Source organism: Aythya ferina (genome assembly GCF_964211825.1).
Source record: "Aythya ferina genome assembly, chromosome: 1".
Lineage (NCBI taxonomy): Eukaryota > Metazoa > Chordata > Aves > Anseriformes > Anatidae > Aythya > Aythya ferina.
The window spans coordinates 82,547,644-82,571,668 of record NC_140296.1 but is presented as its reverse complement, the minus strand read 5'-3'; the positions used below and the strand labels follow the sequence as shown (position 1 = coordinate 82,571,668).

Sequence of the window (24,025 nt, the reverse complement as noted above, 5' to 3'; positions counted from 1 at the left end):
GATATCTTGACATTTTTCTGTGCCACACATTGATACAAGTGCTGCTTAATTTTACCACAAGCTACCGATGTTGAAGTAAAATAAACAAGGCAATTACATTTTGATGGTACACTTCCCCTTAGTCCCCTCAGTTCAAAAACAAGGAAAACCTTTTTTTTTTTTTTTTTTTTAAATTTATTTTTTATTTACGAGGTAAGCCAGGATCTGAAGAGGATTGGGTAAACTGCTATACTTCTGGGGATGTTGTGACTTTTGAACAGGATGAGGCTGTCCCTATGAATCCATCCCACAAGCAATACATGGAAGCAATTACTGCTTCAGGAAAATATTTTTTCACAAACCTATGCTGTTACAGCATATGAAGTTGTGAAAGGTTAAGTGACAAATGATATCGGCCCAGTGACATTACTCACCACTCAGAATCAAGCGACAGTCACGCTTGCACAACAGCAATGCCTGTCAGGGTTGATGGGCTTGATACCTGAAAGCCAGCCTGAACAGAAGGGAGAAGTGCTCCCGGTGAGCAGCATCCACTGAGAAAATGAACTCCAGTTCAGGCTACCTCCCAATTTTGCCTATGTGGATGAAAATGTAACACCAAGTGACATTTTCAAAAGCACTTGCATCACTCAGGAGTCTAAATCACATTTCAACATGAAAGAAATGTGGTAAATCAGCGTGGGCAGGAGCTAGAGTCATTTAACAGCCATCTCGGTTACCTCTGTAATGCACGATAACTGGCTGGGGAAACAGCTCCTGAGGCATTTATGAAAGGGGCCCGAAATACTTCTGAAAATGTTGTCCCAGAAGATGTCTTATTTATTCAGACATTCTGATTTATTATTGGATTTATAATTGCACATGTTATGATAGCTGCACTGATTAGATCCCAGACTAATTAATCTGCACCCTGATTTACACATCATTTATTTAGGGCACGCCACTGCCAGATATTCAGCACCCCCTGTCAGCTGCTGAATGCCCATCACAACACCATGGTCTGTAAGCAGTGAACAGAGTTCAGTCCCCGCCCGTACCTTTGAGAACAAATGCTATTACCATAGCAAGAGAAATTTAATGCCACGTCACTTTTCTAGTCATTGCTCATGTCATCAGGTGTCATAACGGCCAATAAGCTTGTGCACATACATGCACCTTAGCATCAAGCTTTCTCTCAAAACTGGCAGGACAGTCATCACAGAAGAAAGGTCTGTTCCCCATCCATTCGGAAGAATGTGTTTGCACACAAAAGAAACGAAAGAAGGAAGGAAGTGAACATCAGCCCTTACAGACAATGGCAAAGCTGAAAATTTTCTGGCTTATTTCCTTTATTAAGCCCAAAATAACACCTTCAAAAATCCTGACTTCATGAATAAATCAAATGCCTTCATTAAAGAAACATTACTGCCATTTTCTATACTTTATTTTAAGGCATACAGAAAATTATTTAACAAATGTGTATGCAATTAAATGCCAGGGACTGCTAATTACAGTCCTTCTGAATGCCTCTGCAAAACAATGATACTCAATACAATATGTTAGAAAGGGTGGGGAAAAGAGAGGAAGCTGAAGACGATCTAATTCATGATAGCGCAGATATATGCTGGCCTTTGGCTACAGGCGGCAAATAAGCCATCAGCGTAACCCAGAATGGCAGCCAAAGGACATTTAAGATTCACATCTTTGCTTCTGCTTCTCTAATTCATTTCCAAAACATTTCATCTCTAACTAATTATGGAGTTTAATGACAGAACGGAAAGGACTGGCTCAGGTTTCAGGCCATTCCAGCGTGGTTTTAATGACACATCCTTCAGGTTGCAGAACCTTTATGTACTTAGCAGTGATTTATCAGCCCTGGCAGAGGCAGGTACTTCAAAGGCAACCTTATATAAAAAATAAATTCTGCCTTTGCCAAGCATTGGAAAGAGCACTGAATTAAATTTAAAAATCAATTCCTACAGACAAGAGAGTCATAAAAACTCAGTGGGTTTGTCTATTTGGCCAACAGGCAAAAATTTATGAAAGTACAATTTTGTAATCAATAATAGCAATACAGTGTATGTTTTTGATTGGAAAAAATTAAAGATGCCAAAACAACATTGTTAAATACTTAGGCTGATTCGTGACAGTCCCATTAAGCAGAAACACAACATGCATTTTGATGAATTTCCAACTAGTTTGTTATACTATACTTTTTATTTTTCAAAAAAAGAATATTAAAACTATTATAAGCTTTGTCACCTGCTGTAAGGCAGAATGATGTAATTTTATTCACTGCACATTTCTTGTTTGTGAGGCAAAAAAGCATAATTTACTTCTTTATAAAAGGGAAATATATATAACTATATATATATATAATTTTATTGGTATTAACATAATGCAATACCATACATTGAGCAAACAGAAAGAAAACATTTCAAAATACATTTTTAAAAGTATCTCCCCATAAGATAGTATGAAATATCAAGTAATTAGCATTAACATTATTACAATACACCCTTAGCCAAATATATTAAGGAAAATCCACATTCTAACCACAGAGATAGAGGCAAACATCAACCCATAGGGGACCCAGAACATAATGATAAATACAATATCTGAATCTACTTTGAGTGACATCCAGACAAATACTGGCCCCAAAAGAGCCCTCTGGAGTCTGGGTGTTATACAGAGAATACTTTGTGCCTGCTTCGCCAGGCAGCATCACTCACATGGTTAAGTCCTAGAAGATAAAGAGGAACTGAAGAGTTTATCTGCAGAGTCTAATAAATCTCAGCGTGAGGTATCTTCTCCATCATCATCCAAACCAGTGTCAGTGTACCCTCTGGTAATGCATTACAAATCATTAGAGAAATAAAAGTCTCTGAAAGGTTTGTGCACACCTTCACTTGACAGAATACACTTAGTTTAGCATGATACAGGAAGGTAAAGTCCTTCACATTAGTGAAGGACGTTTAAATGGCACAATCTGTCTGGTTGGCCTGAATGGATTCACTGCAGTTCAGCAAAAGCAACATGATTTTAGCGTTACCACGGCTGAATCCCTCTTTAATTCCTCGAGGTCTGCAGAACAAAACTGAGTGACATCAAAGCCCTTCCCCTGCCAAGACCCTCTTCCCCTTCCGTTCTCCCATGCGGGGCAGTATTTTCTGCAAATGTGCTCCGTGTAGACTGGATCTGACCTTGTGCCTAGTCCCATTGTGGAAAGGGTGCATTCTTCAAAAGACTGGCCATGCCCTTTGACGCCTTCCTGGAGGCCTCATATCCAGGCATGTGGTTGTCTACGCTTTAACAGGTCTGTTCTCTTTTATAAACACCAAAGTTATTCAAGAAGAATTGACTTTCTGAACAGAGGCCATTAGGTTGCTTGCAAGAGGCTGAAGTTGAGTCTCCGTCGTGCCAATTCACTAATGATAAGTTTATCAACCTTTGAGTCCAATCGGTTCAGTGCCAAGAGAAGTGGATCCGATATGACATGGAGAGGTGCTATCAACTCTCGCAGTGTATTAGCCTAATACGATAAAGCAGTGATACAATATGTTGAGAGAACGGTGATGTGCCATTATTTCCATATCATATTAGTATATTAGAAATACTATCATGCAAACAAGAGCAAATAGCAAATCTGGCATACAGTTGCAGCACTACCAAGCTTTTCTAATCTGCATGCAGGTATGCTCACGAGGACAGAGACATGGCACTGTTTCGGTGTGACATCTTGCTCTATCAGAAATATCCATCCCTGATGCAAAAGAGGTATTCAGGGCAGAAAGCTTTATATTCTCTTTGTGGATATGCTTTGGAAAAAAAAAAAAAAAAAAAAAAGGAAAAAGCAAACAAACAAAACACAAACCAAACAAACAGAAAAGAACAAAGACTAAAAAAAGAAACAACACAATAAAACGAGAACAATACGCATCCTAACCAGTGTGGGTTGGTTTCCTCCATGCTTAGAAGACATGAGCTCATTTGGAAACTCTGGAAAAGGGTCACATGAATGAGGAGAAAGGAAGCAAAGAGTGTGCCCCAAATCCATCAAACATGCTATAAGCAAAGAAAAATACCCTGGCAACAGCCTATGTATGAAATAGAATAAGAGGTGGCACAATGCAACCAGGCTCCTTTTGTTATTCTAACTGTCAATCCAGTACTGTGACATTTTGGGTGAAGGGTAAGATACAGAGCTACATATGATTTTGAAACTATCCCGACACTACAAGCACCCGAAAACTAGGACTTGAGAACCCACCAATTTTTGCTGACCTGTGGTAGCAAAGAAAAGAGAAAGAGAGAGGTGGAATAAGCAGCGTGTAACTAAGTTGTTTGCTGAAGAGTTTCTGCCTATTTGTGCAGTCTTTGCACAAAGGGCAGTTACAAAAGCCCAGATGGTTTCACTACATACCTTATCTTGCTGTCTACTATTATTTGTAATATAATATGAAATTTTCCATGATTTTCCAAATCCACTGTGTTTTTAGATCCCAGATAGAAAAAGCTGTGGGATGATTTGTTTAATAATCATCATAATAATAATAAAGTAATCCTCACTTTAGAAAAAAGTTCATCTAGGTAAAGCATAAAGATGTAAATATTACATCCTATTTGATTGGTTAGACTTGTTTATGCCTATTTGAAGAGGTTTGTTGGTTTTATTTGTGTATTTTGTTTTGTTTTTTAAAGGCAGGATGAAAAAGGAAGGCAAATACCAAGCATTGCCATTTTTACTCTTGAGGATACCAGGAAAGGTCTGGGATAGCAAAAAAAGCAATGTCTCAGTGACAGAAGGCTCAAGGGGGAGAGAATTCCAGATAGAAACAGTGGTGCCATTTGGTCCACTCATGGCAGCAATTGCAAAATGAGTTTCCAAAGAGTTACAGTGTGAGCAATACTTTGAAGCTTAAAGAGAGTTCGGTCTCTCCTTAACTTCCGAGTTTTCCCAGGAATTCTGCGTGTCAAAAGGGAGAAGAGGAAAAAAGGGAGAGAAAAACAGTTTATGTAACTATGTCCTAAGAATAGCAGTCAAGAGAAGCTTTTATGTAACTTCTGGCTTAAAATAAGGAACATTTGATTCTACAGCCAAAATGAAAGAAAACAAAGGAAAACAAAACCCCAAAACCTAAGCAAATAAAACCAGAAGAAAATAAAATAAAACCAAACAGAACCCAAACCCTCAAAAAACAAAAGCCCAAACTAGCATATTGCAGGACTCATTGGGTTAGAGGGAAAGGAGACTCAGTGGGCTGAACGCTTTTCACATTTCAGCCTGTATTATACTACTAATAGCCACAGCATTAAAAATAATGTTCTTGGATTTGCTTGGAAAAAGGTACTAAGTGAAAGAGGCTCCTGCTGCCTTGTAGGTGCATTCTGCAGCTTCAGGAGACCCAGCTGTCTCACAGATGCTGTTCCTATAATTTTATTGCTAATAATTTAGGAGGTTTGGTTTCACACAGGAGGTTAGGCATGGATGAAAGAAACTCCTTGTCATGAAAGAAGGTGGCTATGAAATAAAGGAGGGGTATTTTCATTAGGGCAAGGGTTTTACCTATCAGATACCTAAACCCTACTCTTCCACACATCCTGCTGAGGCCAGCTGGGTAATGCACCCCATGTCTGGTGGGGAGAATGTGGGGAAGAACTGTGCTACCTTTGCGGGCTGTAGGACAGGATGTTTTTCATGTACCTAAAATGCAACTAAATTTTTTATTAGACGATTCTGAAAAAAGACCTCCTGATAAGACATACTTCTGAAAAGGCTATTCAGTAATATTGCTAAGGCCTTTGTGGCACTATCACCAAACACCAGTAATTCTGCTGTGTCCCAGTTTGGATTAGTCACAATGTACATTAACCACCTTTCATTAGGACCTCTTAAGATAAGTACTACTATACACAGTCCTATTTATCTGAGGGTGAATATAATTAACTGGCACACTTTGGGGGGCTTTCTAAATAGATTTTATTATTTTACTATAACACTTACTGATAATTACCAACTGTTCAGTATTTAGGGTCGATGCACACTAAGAGTTTAGAAATTCTGCTTTTGGTAGTTAGATTATATTTTCTTATCATTCTAAAATGCACTTTTTTTTTTTTTTTTTTTTTTGGTATCACTAGCATTAGCAAAATGATTTATGTGGAAATATCTCCAGCACATTTCCTTTTCCAGAATAGGGCTTTTATGTTTGTTTTAAAGGAGAACAAATACAAATAACAAAGAACAAGCAATGTGTTTTTTTTAAATGGATACATATTGACACTACAATTTATGAAACTCATGAGACTCACAAACATTTTGAAAAATAAACAAAGTCTCATTCACATACAAAACTGAATGCAACCCTATGAAAAAAATGAAGTGAATTTACTGCATTTATCAACCAAGTTACGTTTGTCTTATGAGAATAGCTTTACAGCAAATGACTTCCCCAGAGAGGTTACAGAAACAAAACTGCTTGCTATAATTGCTACATATTTCTTCAGCAAATACGGTCGTGCAAGATGTGAGGACTTGTATGTCTGAGCAAACCTGTAGCAATGGGAGGTCCTTTGCCCATCAAAAGTTGTGTGAAATTGCATCACGGCTGTGACCGACCCAAGCAAGTGCAAAGGGATGTTCCGCAGGCCCTTCCAGCCATGCCAACATGTCTCAAAACCCAACAAAAATATAAGCAAGGGAGAGGAGAAAGTTCTCACCTGAGAGAAATATCTGAGTCACAACCATTACGGTCTTAAAAAGCAATGAAAAAAGGGGGAGGGGAGGTGTGGAAGGTGAAGCAACTTTTTCCTCTTTTTGAGACCTATTTATAAGTAACAAAGGCACACACCAGTAATTACTAATGACGGTTAATTAAAGTTAGGGTTTTCACTTTTTTTTTTTTATTTTTATTTTTTCTTTTAAGAAAGTGCATAGCATTTTACTGCTGCCACTTGAGAGTATGAACTTTCTTATGAATGTTTAAATTATATGTTTTGTCTAAGCTCAGTACAAGGTGCCTACTTACTACATGGCAACTTCATGGTAAATTTGCTTTCCAGGTTGTATCATAGCAGGCTTACTGAAGCTTTAGAAAAGGAAATTTCATACCTTCCTTCTATAGTGCCAATCAGTAAAATTGTAACTGCATTTTGAATCTCTTTGCTTTCCTTCATTTTTACCTTATTTTATGTACATACTTCTACATCTGTGTATACATGCATAAGAGATGCAGATGAACATTGTCGAGAAGCTCCTTACTATTGTCTAGACCAATAATGAAACATGTTTAGTTGCTTCTGTAGTAAATCCAGTGGCAGCTAGTGGTGGGGTATGGTTTAGGAACGTGGCTAAATGCTGCTTGGCACAGACTCCCCTGGAGGAATGCTGGCAGGTTCATAAACTGCTCATTGCTCAACAGTGGAAGGTGACTACAGCCTTTGGGACTGTTTGGGTCACGGACAGGTGCCATGCAGAGGATTTGGATGACACATCCAGTGCAGCATCCTGACACTATGCTCCCGAGTAACATATCTGCAGGTCACCTGTGAGAAGCTGGTTAGATGGAGAAGCTGGTTAGATGGGGAAGCTGTGACAGTAGACACTCAGTACTCAGCTGGAGACTTGAGTTACTACAGTGATGAGAGCAAAATGACATACAGGAATATGCTGTCTCCAAATGGCAAGTTCCATTTTTTCCAACACTACTGTATGTTCTTTAGTGTCCCATGCACCCCTGCTGAGCTAAAAGCGAGAGCAAAAGAACACCAGGAGCACAAATACTGTACAAGAAAGCAGCACAACAAGAAAGCAGGACTCGGGGAGTGAGGAAGATGGGTGGGATGCCAGAACACAAACAGTCCCCTGTAGCGGTTCCTGCCTGAGGGCTGCACTCAGCTGTGTGAGCAGAAGGCAGCACAGAAATGACAGGGTTGTCATCTACAGCAGGGGTTCTCCCTTTTAACATGATATTTCTAAAGGTGCAGATGCGCCCTTGCTCTCCCTATGTGGACTTCAGACACTACAGTTATAGCTAAATAAACCTATACCTTAATTAATTAAATTAAAAAAAAAAAAAGTAAGAAAAAAATCTACTTAGATTTAAACTAAAAAGCACTTGGAGAAATGAAAAATTGTAGTTAAGGTTGTCTCATACATTACAGCACAACACCACTAACATATGCATTAATACGCAGAATAGCATTATTCTATACATGATCCTGTCATAACCTGTGCACACATACGCTGACTTGTATCTAGTTCACCTCATGTAGAGTTGTTACTGGTGCGACAGTCCACAGCTCCAAGGCTGAGCAGTCTGAGTTGTGGCTCTGTCAGAAGTCAGCAGTTACTTTAGTAAAGCACTTTGTGTCATTACCATTGTAAACCAGTACAAATTGTTGCTCCCAGACTGAGGACATTGCCTAATTTAGGACAAAAACAGTGAGACTATAGAAAATCTGAAAAACATCCATTGTTATTGGTATATAAAAAAAAAGTGCATCATTCTTTTAGAATGGAGAAAAAAGCATGTGCTTGGAAAACCCTGGTCAGGCAAAAAAAAAAAAAAAAAAAAAAAAAGAAACAGGCTAAAGTTCTTACAGCATATAGTTATTTATACAATTTTATATAAGTTCAGAAGGCACAAGATATAATTAAGATTTAATGTCCCAATGCACGATTCATGAATTCTGTGAATGTTATTCAAATTTCTGTATATTGGCACTACAATTGCTGGATTACACTGGAACTAGGTCACATATTTCTACAGGATATGCCCCATCTAAGAGAAGTCAATGTTATATTCAAAATACATGCAACGTTAGGTATACATTTAAAGGTGAGGTTCCTTTCAACCCAGTTCTTAGTACCGTCATAAGTTAAAGTTAGGCAATGGCTGCAAAGGCATATAAAGCTGAATTTAATCTACCAAATCTCCTGCATGGTTTATACTGAGAACAGCATGAAAAGACGTCTTTATTTCCTGATCACGAAGCAGGAACTGTAGTTCCAGTTTGTTTCCTAGTGAAACAATTACTATACAGTAGAAAAATGAGAGTTGTGCCTCCTGACTAATGCTTTGAACTTCAATCTTGGAAAAAAGAAAAAAAAAAAAAGAAAAAGAAAAAGAAAAGCATAAGTAATGCACTACCTTTTTGCATTTGTATCACCCAATTTTTTCAGTATGAAATATTCAAAGAGAACTGGTTTTATTATTGCAACAGACTATTCTCTACATCACCTTTATAAGCAGCATATTTCTTGGAATTTTTATGCATTTACTCACTTGGGGCTTTCACAGGAAACAGAAATGTATAGAATTACAACACATCAAAAATTTAAATTTTTAACCTTGAATAGTAGAGACCACTTTAGATAAAGAGCACTAAGAGCACTTTCATATCCCAGAGAGAAAATACCCCTAGAGAGAAAATAACTGATGCTATTTTGACTGAGCAAAAAGTGGCATCTCCCTTCTTGTGCATGTGTTCTGCTGAGGCTCTTGAGTGGCTTTTGCTGCAATGCTCAGCATGGATATTGTGAAGACCTGGCCAGGTAGGGAAAGTTGTGAGGGCAGATTATTATCATTCAGCTCACATTGAGATATTTTAATCAAATTTGGAACTCCCTGGAGATGAGCACACACAAAAGAAGGAGTATGTGATTACTCATCTGGCACTGCCATCAACTCAAATTTTGATAACTCCCCACTCCTACCTGGTTATGCTCCATGTAACAAAGGCAACCTGTTCTCTCTCCTCACACATTAATTAGCCTGTGTGGGATCAGTTAACCCAGATTGCCTGATTGTTCCCAGGCAAGTCATATGGTTCTGCTCCAACTCTGGTTTTGATTCAGACAGGTCTCTTTCAGGCTCGAGGAGGACCATATTCAGTAATACAAATGTTATCAGACCTGAAACCCTTCCCTCTGATCATCAAACTGAAAATACAAGGCACAAAATTGGCATATTAAGAAACTGCTTTTAGAAAGCTTGTTTCTAATTTGCTTGGTTTCTGCAACAACAATGTAGAAATCTCCTCTCATGTTTTAAAACAATGATTCAGCTGCTTTCTCAGGTGTCCCGAAAGCCCATCAGACAAATGCAGCAGTTAGCTGCTTGTTTTGCTACAGTGAATTCAGTACCTCCTTGGGAATATAAAATGAAGGATTAATGATAAAACATTTCACGTCTGGTAGATACTGAAAGAATATATCTTCATCTGGTGATTTTTTTTTTAATTCTTTTTTAAATAAAATTATCTCTACATAAAAAGCTTATACAGAAGGTTTTTATGTAAGGTATCCTTCTAGAAAGCCAAACATTGCTGTTTTTTGTGTATAATTGCTTGTATATTTTTAACATGCAAGAGCTGTTTTCAAAGGTGCTCCAAAATTTTTCTAAAAGTATATCCTAAGACTATTATATTCCAAAAATGCACTCACCAGTGTAATTAGAGAAAATCAGAGTTGAACAGGGATTTCATTAGGCTAAAGGCTCCTCTTACAGGAGTCAAATGTTGAAAATGTCAGAAGTTCCCCAGTGTATTTCAACTTTAAAGATAGCAACAAATAACAAATTTTAAAATTATTTCAAATCCCTGAACATGCCAGAGTGAATATTATCTCTTTAATTGGATAGCATTTCTCCAAGCTTGCTAAGAAAGTAATTCTATGCACAATTTAGGAAGCAGAAAGCAGCAAACTAATCAAAGGAGCCTTTTGTCATATCACCTTTGCATTCAAGCTCCTTGTTAAACACCCATTCAAAAAAAACACAAGGAGTCTCTCTTCATGCTAAGGTGGTGGTGACTGGGGGAAGGTAAAACGTACTTGTCAGGCTGTTTGGGAAGCCCAAATGCTGCTTAGGGATTATAGGCCAGGGTTTCATGGCTGTGCGATGCCCCGTGATGGGGGAGATCTCAGCCCTGCTACCCGGCTGCCCCATGAAATCCAGACACCCACCAAAGACTCTCTTGAGGAGAGGATGAGGTGTGCTTGGCATGGGAGGGCAGAATCCTGCTGCTGTCTTGGTTCCCTGACCTGTGGGGCTGTAAGAGGAGACATCACCCTTCTGGGGGTGATGGAGCAGTGCAAAGGGCCCGCCAGCATGGCCACGTGGGCTCCCAAGTACCAATTGTGCTTTTCCTGCTCAATCGCCTTCACCCAGCACTTTACAAAACCTTCAGAGATGCCAAAAGTGTTCTTCTTTTGCAAGGGTGTGAAAACAGGATCTTCATGGCTTTTAATTGGAAATGAGAGGGCTGTTTTCACAACTGAATGACTATGCTTGTTACTCTTGTTATTCCATCTGGGGTTTTAGAGCAGAAGACCAGAAAAATCCCTTTTTCTTTCCTCAAATCTTAATGTATGAAGACTGATGAAAAGGAGAGGAGCCCTTCCCCAGAGCACAGTCCAGCTGCAGATAAAAGGGGCACTGTGGCACAAGATGGCAACTGGTTGACCTGAGCCCATCAACTTGGTGAGGAAGAGGAGCAGGTGGAAGGCCAGCCCTGGGCGGGAGGGAGCGTGGTGGCTGAATCCTGCAGCTTTGTTGCTGCAACCTACCCCCAGAGTTGCCATAGCAATTTGCTGAGAAGTGGAGACGCATTTCAAAGGTAATTCATACCAAAAAAAAAAAAAAAAAGACACATCAAACCAGGTGATGGCATTGAGCACACAGGAGCCCACTCCCCTGCAATCCCTAGGTGAGCAAGCAATACTGCTGCTCTGCAAAAAAGGTGCAGGGGGGGTCCTGCTTTGTCCAAGGGAGAAATGATCAAGCACCCCTTAACGCTGTTGGGGGTTCACCTACAAAAACAGATAGCCTTGGAAACTGTCAGTTAAGCCTGCCTGGCCCAAGAGGGTGGTCAGCCCGAAGAGGCTGGTTCTGAGGGGCTTCTTCTGTCCAAGTGTCTTCTCTGACCAGTCACTTGTGCTGTCCTCTGTGCCTTAGGTAAGCTCTTGCACGAGCCTGGGCTGTTCTACAGGGGAAATATTCTCAGCAACTGGCTACTCACTTCCACTTCAGATTGCTCAATCAAAACATTGCCACTAACCAAGAAAATATTAGCACCTCTACAGCCTGGAAAACACGGAATAACATCTAACTAAATTCTGTTCCTATCCCACTGTAGCAACCTCCCTCCTCACTGAGTAATTTCTCAAGCCACTCAATTACCTATGCCCACTATTCATTTCTTTTAGTAATTATATTGTCTCTTTAGCTTCCTTCTCCTTCACAGTCTTTTATGTGAACAAGCATTACATTTATCTTTTTATGTATCGCCTACATCAAAATGATGCCTTTATTTTTTTCTCTGTAAGGCAGAACCACCTTAACGGTTCCATTAGTTTTCCTTCTGGATTGCAAAGCCATAACTGCGGAATATTTGTTAATAATATCAAATCAGCATCCTCAAAACCAGAGAACGTGGGAGGACTGGCTTTTACTTCTGAGTAAATACAGAAAGATTAGGCAGAAAACATTAAAAAGCTATAGGATAAACCTCTGATGTGTCACACACTGAAGAGTATATGCCTTCTTGCATAAAAAAGCTGTAAGTAGGTACAAATATGGACAGCTAGGATTATTGGCGTTGTGAAAGGCTTTTCCTGCAAAATGTGATTGCACAGTCTAGAGCCATTCAAGACTTGGTCACCCCTATGAGCAAGGGAGATAATAAGCTGTCTGTACAATTACAAGTTTTATACGCACCAAGTAAGCAGAGAAAAAGGTTGATTGTTGCCTCTTCCATTGCAAGGAATATCTGAAAGTTTGGGTGATAGGTTCAAAACTAACCAAAGGACATGCTTGTCTTTCCAGCCTGTAAAGCATGCAACTCCTTGTTCCCACATGATATGCCTAAAAGTACACCCAAATTCAAAAGCAATAAGATTACTTTTTAGAAGAATCTTCTCTTCCACAAAGAGATCTTTAACTCTTCCCTATAAATGTGTTTTTAGGCACTATTGAAGGCAGGCTGTTAACTGAAACTTCAGGCTCAATGCTCTCCAGATGCTCTCCAGATGCAATCACTTGCACTTGCAGTTTTTTTTGTTGTTTTTTTTTTTTTAGTTGCAAATAGCTAAGAGCCTGAGTTCTGATACAGAACTACACAATTCAACATTTTTGGAAATATTTACTAGGCCCACATCTGCTGGGCAGAATCGAAATGTTAGGCTTCAAGACAAAAAGACAAAATAGTTAAAAACACAAGCTTAGTGAATCTTTAATTCTGCAAGGAATACTCTCTTAAAGAAGCTGCATATTTGATGGCAAAAAGCTCACTAATTTTATTGTATAACATCAGGAATTGCTACCATTACACATCGGTATTCCAAATAGGCTTTACCAAATAGACTTCTCACTGATGCCTATGTTATTTGCAGTGACTTGAATTTATGTTCATCTTCATAAAAAAAAAATATTCCAGAAATATAGGTGGAGAGGTTCTAGAGGAATTATCCTGGTGCAACCACATAGAATTAGGCTATGAACTGATCTTTGATTTATATCACATCTTTCATAACTAACATAAAAGAAGCACAGAAAACAAGACTGCTTCTGGAAAAGAGACCCAAGGAAAATCATTCAGAAATACATAGAGATCATGCTACCTTTTATAGTGTCCTTGCTTTTATCTGATATATTAAAGATTTTACTGTGGTTACACAGGTAACAAAGTTCAGTGTGTACTATGTGATAAATTTATATAACAACTGTGTGGAAAAACAAGAACTTTCTCAATTCAAGTTTCTCATGAGAAAGTATACAAGGCAAGAATTGATTTTTTTTTTCTGGTTACAATATGGTGTGAGGCACTATATATATCAGCACAACTACTGGTGATGAAAAAAAAGTTGGTGACTACAGTTTACATAATGGGGCTCAGAACACTTGTCTATGTACTATAAAATACAGCACGCACATGGTCAGCTTAATCCAAAGGTCGTTTAACCCCTTGCAATGACAAGGCCTATGGGATCAGCAGGTGTGTGCATAAGCATGTGGGAGTTTCAGAATTGGAATGCCGTAGTTAAAGGCCTAAGTGCAGACACCAACCTCCCCTGCCCAGTGTGGAATTATTACTAAAATTATATTTGCCCTGAAAGGAAGAGACGTTAATAAGTCCCAGGAAACAGAGATGAAGATCTGCCTATATGCTTCTGGTCATTTATAATGGAGCTAGCTATGGCAACTGCAAAAGATAAGCAACCACAAGCTGAATACAAAAAATAGAAGAACAAAATAAGAAACAGGCTTATGACTTAGTCTTTTAAAATACGTACTCCATTTCAGTATGGTACAAATGAGTAAGTTATCTGAAGAAAAAGTCTCACCAAAGGCTTCTGGTGATGGTTATGGAAGACATGAGTTAAGGGAGTACTGTGAGAAGGTTTAATTCAGCAAAAGTAACTGTCACTTCAGCTAATTATGGGCAGAAATATTGCAGGGTTTATGACATAATCATGAGGTTATGCTGGATTCTCCTCCTTGGAGGATAAGTTGGGGTGAGGAAATGGTTTGGCGTGCTAGTGCAGCCCACCTGAATGTGGCCCCAACACAAAATATATCCACTTGACTCACCTGCACAGCATGCTAAGCTCTACTATTCTGTGAAACAAACGCAAACACAGTGTGAATGCATTTACACTAGGTTTTCTTGTAAGATGCCATTCTGTAGACAAAATGTTCTTAAAACAGGTTTTCTAACAGAGAGAAAGATTTAAAACACCACCATTCTCAGTCATGGCACAGTGTTAAGTCTGATGGGATTTTCATTTGTAAAACCAATCATAACTCAAGGAAACTTGTTCTACAGCTTATCCTCACTGTTACAGATGTATTTCTAGTCTTCAGCATCCTGCCTCTGTCTCACCCCACAGCATTTCACCTTCTCTTTTCCAGCTACCCTGACGCTTCTTGTCTGTTCCCAACAAGCACTACAGATCACGACCCATGGAAAGTAGCTGTTTCCTATCCTAGTATCCAGGTAAGTTAAGGCTCCACTGTCTTGGTGGGGTCTGCTTTCCTTTCTTTGTTTATTTGGTTACACTCAGTAACCTCCTATTCCCCAGTGTCCTGGGGAGCAGTGATGCTCAGCAACATGCACAGCCTCCTGGCAGCCGTGGCAGAAGTGCCAAACCCGGGTGGAATATGAAATCTCCCTGCCCTGCTCCTGATCTCCTCTGAGGAGAAGTCCAAAGACTGCAGGTGTCCCCTGGCTCCAAGAGATGGTGCTGGCTGCTTGTGGCCTTCTGACTGTGGCCTCGGCCTCCCACATTCAGCCTCCCCTAAAGGTCAGGAATAGTAAAATCGATCAAGAGCCCAAGTGCTATTTCCAAAAGCGACTTAAGAGCCTGCCTTTTCTTTTGAGTGAATTTTGTATTCTCAATACAAACCCTACAGCTTGTACATGTTGTTTAGCTACAACATGTACAAGCTTAGAAAATTGGCTTGTTGCTCATAGAATCAAATTTCTTGACTTTGTCAAGATGCAAGGAGAGCCTATGTATAATATGAAATTCATGATGGCCACTATAAAGTGGCCACATCTGTGAGCAGAACTTGTAAATTGGACTGCAGAGTCCCTAAAACCATCACATTACAGTTAAAAATATAGCTTTTCTACTATAAAAGTCTGTGCATACACATAGGTGAAGAAAAAAAAAGAAGAAAAAAAAGAAAATCTCTTGAAAATAAAATTTATTTTCTTAATTAAAAGTTGAAAACAAATAGTAAGGTATATTCTAGTAGGGAGTAAAGAAGCAGAAGAATTCTCTGAATAAGTATCTTCAAGCTTTTTATAGATTATGATTTTCATATTGGACTTCAAGCATTCACATTGTACAATTGTAAAAATAACACTTTCATGCCAAATGTAGAGGCTATTAAAATACTTTTATGTGAATTCTAAAACAGATTTTGCTATTTTTACCCCAGGAAAATACTCCCTAATTCTCTAGGTCTTGTAGTCACTAGTTCTTCAGTGCTCTATAACAACTACTTTGCATTTATAGGAAATGCTGTGATAGCTGAAACCAGCCCCTCACATGGCCAAGCCACGTCTGTCGCTGCTGCATGCAAGCATATCACTGAGCCCCCTTGAGCCAGCCAACTGCACCCAAAATCTCATTTTCATTTAACACAAATAAATTTGTGATTATCCCCAGTAATTTCTATTATGTACTCACAGAATCACAGAATCATCTAGGTTGGAAGAGACCTCCAAGATCACCTACTCCAACCTCTGACCTAACACAAACCTAAACCTCCCCTGGCACAACTTTAGGCCATTCCCCCTTATCCTATCACTGGGCATGGGCACTCTCACTAGCCTTGTTGGGAAAAACCATCAAGGCAAACTTCCTACCCACCCAAACACTCACCTCTTTTATAATCTTGGAGCAGCAGAAAGTGTTTCCCCTCAGCCTTGCACGCCCCACTTCCCATTATAGGAAATTTCTCCTCATGCAGCCCGAGGTCACACCCATCTGTGCAAGTAGAGTTTCTCCCCACGATGGGAACCCAAGCAGACCAGCTCAGACATGGACATGAAATGTTTAGATAGGTAAGGAGCAGAAAAATCATACCCTGTGGACAGGTCTTGCAGTACCACTGATATCTGCCTACCCCTGAGTTTACAGACAGGAAAAATCTCCCAGGTGAGGTTTGTTTAATCTCACCTCCTCTTGTATTACTATAAATCTTTGTATGATTAAATCATGCCTGAAAATTGTTTTCAAATCAATTTTTTTTTTTTTTTTGGCAGTCTCTCTCCTCATTTTCTAATGATGATAAATCAAATACTTCCAAACAAATCAGTCATGATATTTTATATTCTGAAAGGGCAAACTTCATGCTTCTGTAACCCAGGAGAGAAGAAATAATTAGCTTTTATTATTTTGGGCTAGAAATGCTCAAAATGTGAAGCCATAAAGTGACCATCCAACTTAAAATGTAGTAATTTTCTTCATGTAAATACAGTAAAATCCTGCAGAGAACTTGTTTCACACTTTGCCCATGACATCATACTACATTGCACTTGGTAGAATGATTTGGGAGTGCTCAGTTATCAACTAGATCCAGAACTCACAAACTGGGGCCAGAAAAGGAGACAAACTGTTTATATTCCAGCTTTTGAACAATTTTCAAAACAAAACTAGAAACTTGTGTTTTATTTAATGAGAACTAAGATCCTTGCAAAATTGCCTGATTATGGGGCTTATCATTTTTAAAAACAAACAAACAAAACCTGTATTCTTGTGATATTTGTTTCATAAGAACTAGCAATGCTTGATATTGAAAAACAATGGGAAAGCTTACAAATGAAACCTATGTGATTAGTGTAAGCTTTGAGCTTTAATAAGCGCTTGAGGACCAATGAAATTTCCAGCTGACAGAAGGATGAGCCTCCACTTCCCGCTTATCTCCAGACAACATCTTTCTTTGCTGTTTAGATGCAGAATGGGTATAAGACAAGGGCACAATCTTTTCCTTCCAGAAGTTCATCTCCCAGAAGCAAGCAGCATTAGTCACCTCAGGTAACCAAGGTGTCATCTGGTAGCAAAAGTGAAGCCCAGGCAGAGGAGGTACCAGAGGCTTGCTGGTACCATAGAAGTGGGAATGATTTGGAGGGATGAAATCCCCTTGCCAAGTTTCATATAACAATATGGTAAATGCTATGCTAACAGAGACAGAACTTGGCAAACATCAGGCTAGTCTGCAAGGCATTTTTTTTTGTCTAATCATGCTGTTAGTTTACAAGCGGTCATGTTTGTTTGTCGGTTTTAGCCCAATTAGTTATATATTTTAAATCACCTGAGGTTTTTATCAACTTGAGCTGCTTAACGTGGATTTGTGGGAAGCACAGGACTAATCAACTTCGTTAAGGCAAGAAAAATAACAGTTAAGCAGGAAAGCTTATCTAACATACTATACAGCACCAAGTGAAATGTTAAGTACTGTATGGCTGCAAATTAGGACTGTATAAAACACAGGTGAAGCAATCTTCCTGGTGTCAGCCAGGTGTGCTACACCCAGATTTGGATGTTGCTGCCTTGGGTGAGGCAAGGACTAGCTGGAAAACCAAGGGAAGCTCAGCAAGAACAGTCAGAAGTCTAGAAAACAGTAGGTATATGAAAAACTAGAACAACCTTCATAACAAACTTTCAGCTTAAAAAAGAACTGCTGTAATGGAGCGGGTTGTTTTTTTTTTTTTTTTTTTTTTTTTCTCCATGCTGCAATGGACAGGAAATACTAGGCTTAAAATGCAGAGGGAACAATTCAATATCCATTAGAAGAAAAAGTAAATTCCTTTTCAATACAACAAAGAGGAAAAGTACTGTCTGGAGGGACTGATGAATGCCCACCACTGAGGGTATCTAAGGACAGATTCAGTAGACGTCACAGCTCCAGATTTAGAAGACAGAACTACACTGGATAACCTCTTGAAGTCACTTCCACATATAAATACACAAGCTTGCAAATAAGACTTGCACAGCACACTTATAGTTTCACCAGAACCTATAAAGGGGCCGAGATTTTAGCCTACATATTGTGCTTTCTTTCAGTGAAAAAGTTAAGGAAAAAAGTAAGTAGAAATTAAGAAGCCAAAACACAAGGTTCTAATGCCATTTTAGTAGACCAAGAACATTCAAGGAAGTTGCATAAGGCTGGCAGGTAGACCTTCATGAGATCTGGGACACTCTGGAGCAGCAGCTGGAGTCTAAAAGGAAAGGAAAGTCAGCCAAATACTAGGCTGAGGCCCTAGCAAAATTCATGAAAAATTGCCCCGCAACATTTATTTCATAGGCTTCCAAGATAATCTTCCTTTAACTTCATTTAACTCCATGAACCCAGAACTCTTTTAAAAATAGATTTAAGCAAACAAAACTGCTTTGTAACATTTTTTCCCCCTAGAGTCTCCTTTCCAATAACAACAAAAAAAATCTAGCAAGATGCTGACTGCTTGCACTGAGAATCCCATCCCTGCAGGTTTTAATATCTCATCTTGCTTCCCACTACTGACAGTAATTAAACAAGAAAGCATGTTTACATGGTGACACTACAGAAGTTCAGCATGCTAATAGTTTAATAAAACTACATCCCTCCTATGTTCTCTGAGGCACTAATGACTCAGGTCCTTCTCTGCCTATATTTAATAGTTACCTTGAAAGAACCTGAGAGCCACAGCTAGCAGATGGTAACACCTGGCAAGGAAACAGATATAATCCAAAAAGTCTGCAGTCCTCATCTGTTCTCCTAGTCCTACTGGTACTGTGTCATGTTCTTCTGATTTAATTGTAATAGATTATGGAAAAAGTGTTTTTTATTTTTTATTTTTTTTTCTCCAGCTTGGAGAAAAGTATTTAAAAAATATTAATTTAAAAAGAACATTCTTTTGCACACAGTATCTGGCTAAATTGTTTCATTATAGGTACATGTTTCCCTTGAATTTCAAAACTTTTGGGTTGGACGAAGTGCCTCTTGCATTTCGGAGAGGAACTATGACAATTCAACAAAAATCCCAGTGAAAAAATGGCTTCCTCGTGTTTTCTGCAGCGGTTGAATCTGAGTGTGTCTTTAACCTAATTTTCAGAGAGCTTGCGATAAGATTTATGTAAATAAGTAAATACTATATCTTTTTGAGGTAAAGTAGGTATCAAATTTAGGATAGGAAAGCCTTCTTTTTAATGGGAATCTATATGGTAATTTTTCCATTTTTTCTTTTTTCAGTTTTTCCTTTTCATACACAAAATAATTAAAAAAAAGCTATATATCCCCATTTAAGAAATGTATCTTATGCTTTTTAAAATGAAAGCACATTTGTAACTGGGGGGAGTATTTACAAGCACACACAAAAAAGTTTTTTTTTTATATTGCTATTGAGAAAAATTTAGGAAACTATCACATACCCTTCTGCATGACAAGCAGGGAGTCCTAGAGGGTTTGGACTGCATTCCCTGTACAGCACGTGAAGTGTTCTGCCACTTACTGGCTGTCTTTTTGTAAGGTCAGCCTGAGACGGAGCAGAGGCAGCTACAGAGCTCGTTTATCCCAAGAAACAGAAAAATTAAAGGCAAACTAGAGATGGTTAAATGACACCTAACAAGAGAATTAATGCAGAACACAGGAGGAAAAAAAAGGGCAGAGATATATTATCAAGTCCATACATCCCTTGCTCCACGACCTGAAGGTGCCTCTGGTAGCATGGCTCCATTGATAACTACCAGCTTAATAATGCAGCTGAGGATACTCTCTAAGAAAAGTACACTAAAAAAATGGTCATGTAAGAAATTCTCATCTCTATTTCTTTTGCTTGTAAAAAGACCATTTAATCCACATCTCAGGAAAAAACAGATGACCTTTGTTGGCAATGACACCCAAAGCTATTAAAACCAAAATAAGAGTAGGAAAACACCTTATAAAATTTATGTTTTTGAATTTCACCTCTCCTTTGCATTTTTAGCAGCATGAGCAATGGAAATCAATTAAAATTTAAATGTGGCAACAGCATATTTGTGGGTAAAATGCATTCACATTTAAAAACACTAAGAGGCATAAAACTAAACTACTTTTATTTTTGTTGACAGCCCATATTGCTTTCTGAATTGCTACTCAGTAAATGATTCAATATTTGGCTTTCAAGTACCGCAGGCAATTTTTTCCCCTCCAATTGAAATTTAAAATCAGAATACAGAAATTTTGTATCCCGTCATTTTTACTTAGAATACAAAAACACTTGCATAATAGAGTTTATTTTGCTCGTGAGGATGGGAATAGCTTTTTTTTTATTATTATTAAATTTTAAATTTTGAATTAAAGAAGAGGCTCAGGACATATGAAGTCTAGTCCCGGTACTTGTCTATTCATCCTGGTCTTTACAATAGTCTAAAACATACTGTTGTACACACAACTGAATGTAGACATTTATATGGCAGCAGGAAAATGATCAAGCAGCTCTTGTTTGGGCTGAAAATTTTCCAAAATATGTACTTGCTTCTGGATCCTTATAGGAATTCCTACTCAGATAAACATGGATCTTAAAATTTCACAACTATAAAAGCTTTAGCTTGAGATATAAGCTAGATTATCAATGATGCTCTTTCCCCACCTATGAATTTTTAAATACAACGTTTCTCTCATGTTTCACTGCATCCTATGACGAATGAAGCACCAAAAGGTCTAGTTAAAAGTAAGAAAAAAGTATGTACAGAAGATGCATGCTGTTCCTCCAAACATGTCGTGTGTTTGCTTTGGAAAGCAGGTCAGGCAGTATGTCGATGTCAGCCGCTGTCTTGTCCTGTTTCTTCTCTTTCCTTCCTCCCTGAAACAGCAGGCCACTGATGAAAATTTCTTCTGGAGACACAAACTATCTGTACCAAAGCACCACTGGCTTGTCATCTACAGCATAAGCCAACAAGCATAAGGTTGCATTTTTTAAGATAACTTGAATTTTTCACCAGGCTCATTCTGAGTGACCAGCACAGCTACCAGCTGGGTGCCTGGCGCTGGTAGGCCTCAGCGGGGAGGGGCCCAAATGCCATGGGATGGCTCGCAATGGAATTACAAATTAAAAGCCAGGTTGTGAACACAAGGCTCAGAAAAGAAAAACACAACAGCCTTTTCATTACTCTGTTTCAGTGTATGCACAGGCTGTGCCACCCAGAAGGATGGTGAACAGAAAAAAAACAAACAAAAAACCTACAACCCCCCTTAACCCCCCCCCCCCCCCGGCAAATACTTTGTTTTGTACATGACTGATGCTGGATGTATTAAGTTAGAATAACATCCTCCTTAGCGTCCCAGAGGGTGCTGTACTTTACATGATTCGTCAGCCTCATAAGGAGTATTTCTAACGTGAAACATGACCTGTCATTTCTCATAGCTCTGCTTATTTAAGACACTAGCAGGCATGCACACCTTTGCTAACCTGAGAAATTCCAGAGGGGAAAATCTTAATGGCCTCTCCCTTGCCTCCTGGTGCAGGTAAAACTAACTAGGTGGTCAGATGACAGGACACCACTAATCCTCTCTCTCAAATGGAAAGAGGCTGTCAGAAAAGCAAACCGTCTTATTAATTTCAGACACACATCACCATCAGCTCCGGTGCGCACAATCCAGGCTTTGTACATTATTCATCCTAACTCCCACATTTCACTGTTGCTTAAACCCTGCCAAAGTTAAAAGATACCCTATCCAAAAGGCAGAGGAGCAAAACCAAGAAGTGTTACATTGTGTACTACTTCACAATGTATCATTTAATTATCAAACATCCATCTTTCTGAGATGGCATTTCTATTGCATAGTACAGTCCTCTTTTTAAAAGAGGCAAGCCTCCCTGTACCTGTATGTCAGAATTTGAAATACCTGACCTTATTCAGAGCGTATTTTTACTAGTACAAACTCCTCCTTGAAGGAGTCAAGGAGGATGCCCACATGGTATGTCCCACAGACGTACTTTCTTAGGCACCGCGTGCAATACTGTACGTATTGCTAATGAAGAGAGCCCTTAAAACCATCTGTGCTATTTTGTGAAAGCACTGACACCTTGAATGTCATTCTTCAACTAGTGGCTGGTGTGGGAGACAGTACTTTCAGTGTCTTTTACTACTCCCTCACTGGTGGTAGTACAGGGACTCCCACTGGTGCTATTGCTCTCCACAGACTGTTTCAGGAGTAAGCACAAAAGGTGCAGGTTTCTCTGCAAGCAGGTCAGTGGGGTCCACTCCAGTTACACTCTGCAGAGAGCTAGTACCTGCTTCTCTTAAATGCTGACCCTGGAGTCATTCCTGTTCCTTTCCCACAGACCAAAGAAGCCAATGAAAATGATAAAAAAAAAAAACACAAAACAAAACAAAAGAACAAAAAAAAAAACAACCACCAAAAATACTTTGAAGTAATAACTGTCTGCCAAGAAGATCCTAGGTTCTCTTTGGTGTTAAGTGGTGAAATATGTCAAAACACAGTGAGCGTGGACAACAGGGAGGCCCAAGGGGAAGGGGGTGGCAGTGAAACTCATGACACACAGCTCTCTCATTCTGCTACCTCCAACTAACAGAAAACAGATCTGAAAAGGCACAACACGTCCTTCACAACTGAATCACTGACATACAACGTGCTGTACCATGCCACTCCCATGCTCTTTTTGTGTGGCTGCTTCGCAGAATCATGGCAAGAAGGGATGCTTGGTGCCACAGCTCTTGCTGTTTTCATAGTCTCAGGAGCAAACACGAGTCACAGACAAACACAAATACCTCACAAGAGAATCCTCTTCCATTAAAAAGCAAGAGACTGACCATTACAGTGCCAATACAAAACATCTAAATGATTTACACAAAAGTCATCCAATTAGGGAAATAAAATAATCAAAAGTTAGCCGTGCAGTGTTAATGTGATATAATGAGACAAAAAAGAAGCAACTGAACACACAACAAAGTTAGGTCCTAATGGATCAAGACAGGAAAGGACAACCCAGATTTTTAGTTTACCATGAGATATCTAGGCATTACAGGAGAACTGATACACAGAACTATTTGCAGTGTCAGGAAATTCTTGCAATATCTATTTCAGGCATAGAGTAGTGATTAACAGAGAGCAGATTCTTAGTTGCTGCAAATCAGTGTAGCCGTTGTAGAAAGTCAACAGAACTATGTAAATTATAGCAGCTGAGGATAGCATCTGAAGTAAAGCATAGAGTTCCTCATTTGTAGCGTGGCTATTTCAAAACATTTCCACAAAAGAAGTTGGAAGAAACAGGACTGCATTTCACTACTTGATTTGAACTCAGGAGGCTTTAAAATTGAGGACATAAAAACAAAAAGCTGAAAAAACAAACTTTTGGCAATGATTTTTGACTTGTACAGCCACAAGCACGAAGGAGCTGTATTCCCTGTCCTGCACAAACAGCAATAGAAATGATCAAGCTTTGAAACACATACATGTACATGTACACACGGGAACACATAGAATCATCCAAGAGTACAGAACTATGTCAGCATCACAAATGTGTAAGGCAGATAAATGCATTTAGATGGTTC

General features: G+C 39.0%; 1 protein-coding gene across 10 annotated transcripts in view; it reads right to left on the bottom strand.

The window, feature by feature from the left end:
• CNKSR2 (connector enhancer of kinase suppressor of Ras 2) overlaps positions 1–24,025 on the bottom strand; it is a 220,445-nt gene that overhangs the window by 12,991 nt on the left and 183,429 nt on the right. Inside the window, exon 21 of one of the 10 annotated variants that reach the window (XM_084507143.1) lies at positions 1,406–3,511. The exons of the other annotated variants lie outside the window; for them this stretch is intronic. Coding sequence (XP_084363269.1) covers positions 3,507–3,511 — 5 coding nt within the window. The 3' untranslated portion in view covers positions 1,406–3,506. Of the gene's footprint in view, positions 1–1,405; positions 3,512–24,025 lie in introns of those variants that run through there. 10 annotated transcript variants of the gene reach the window in all.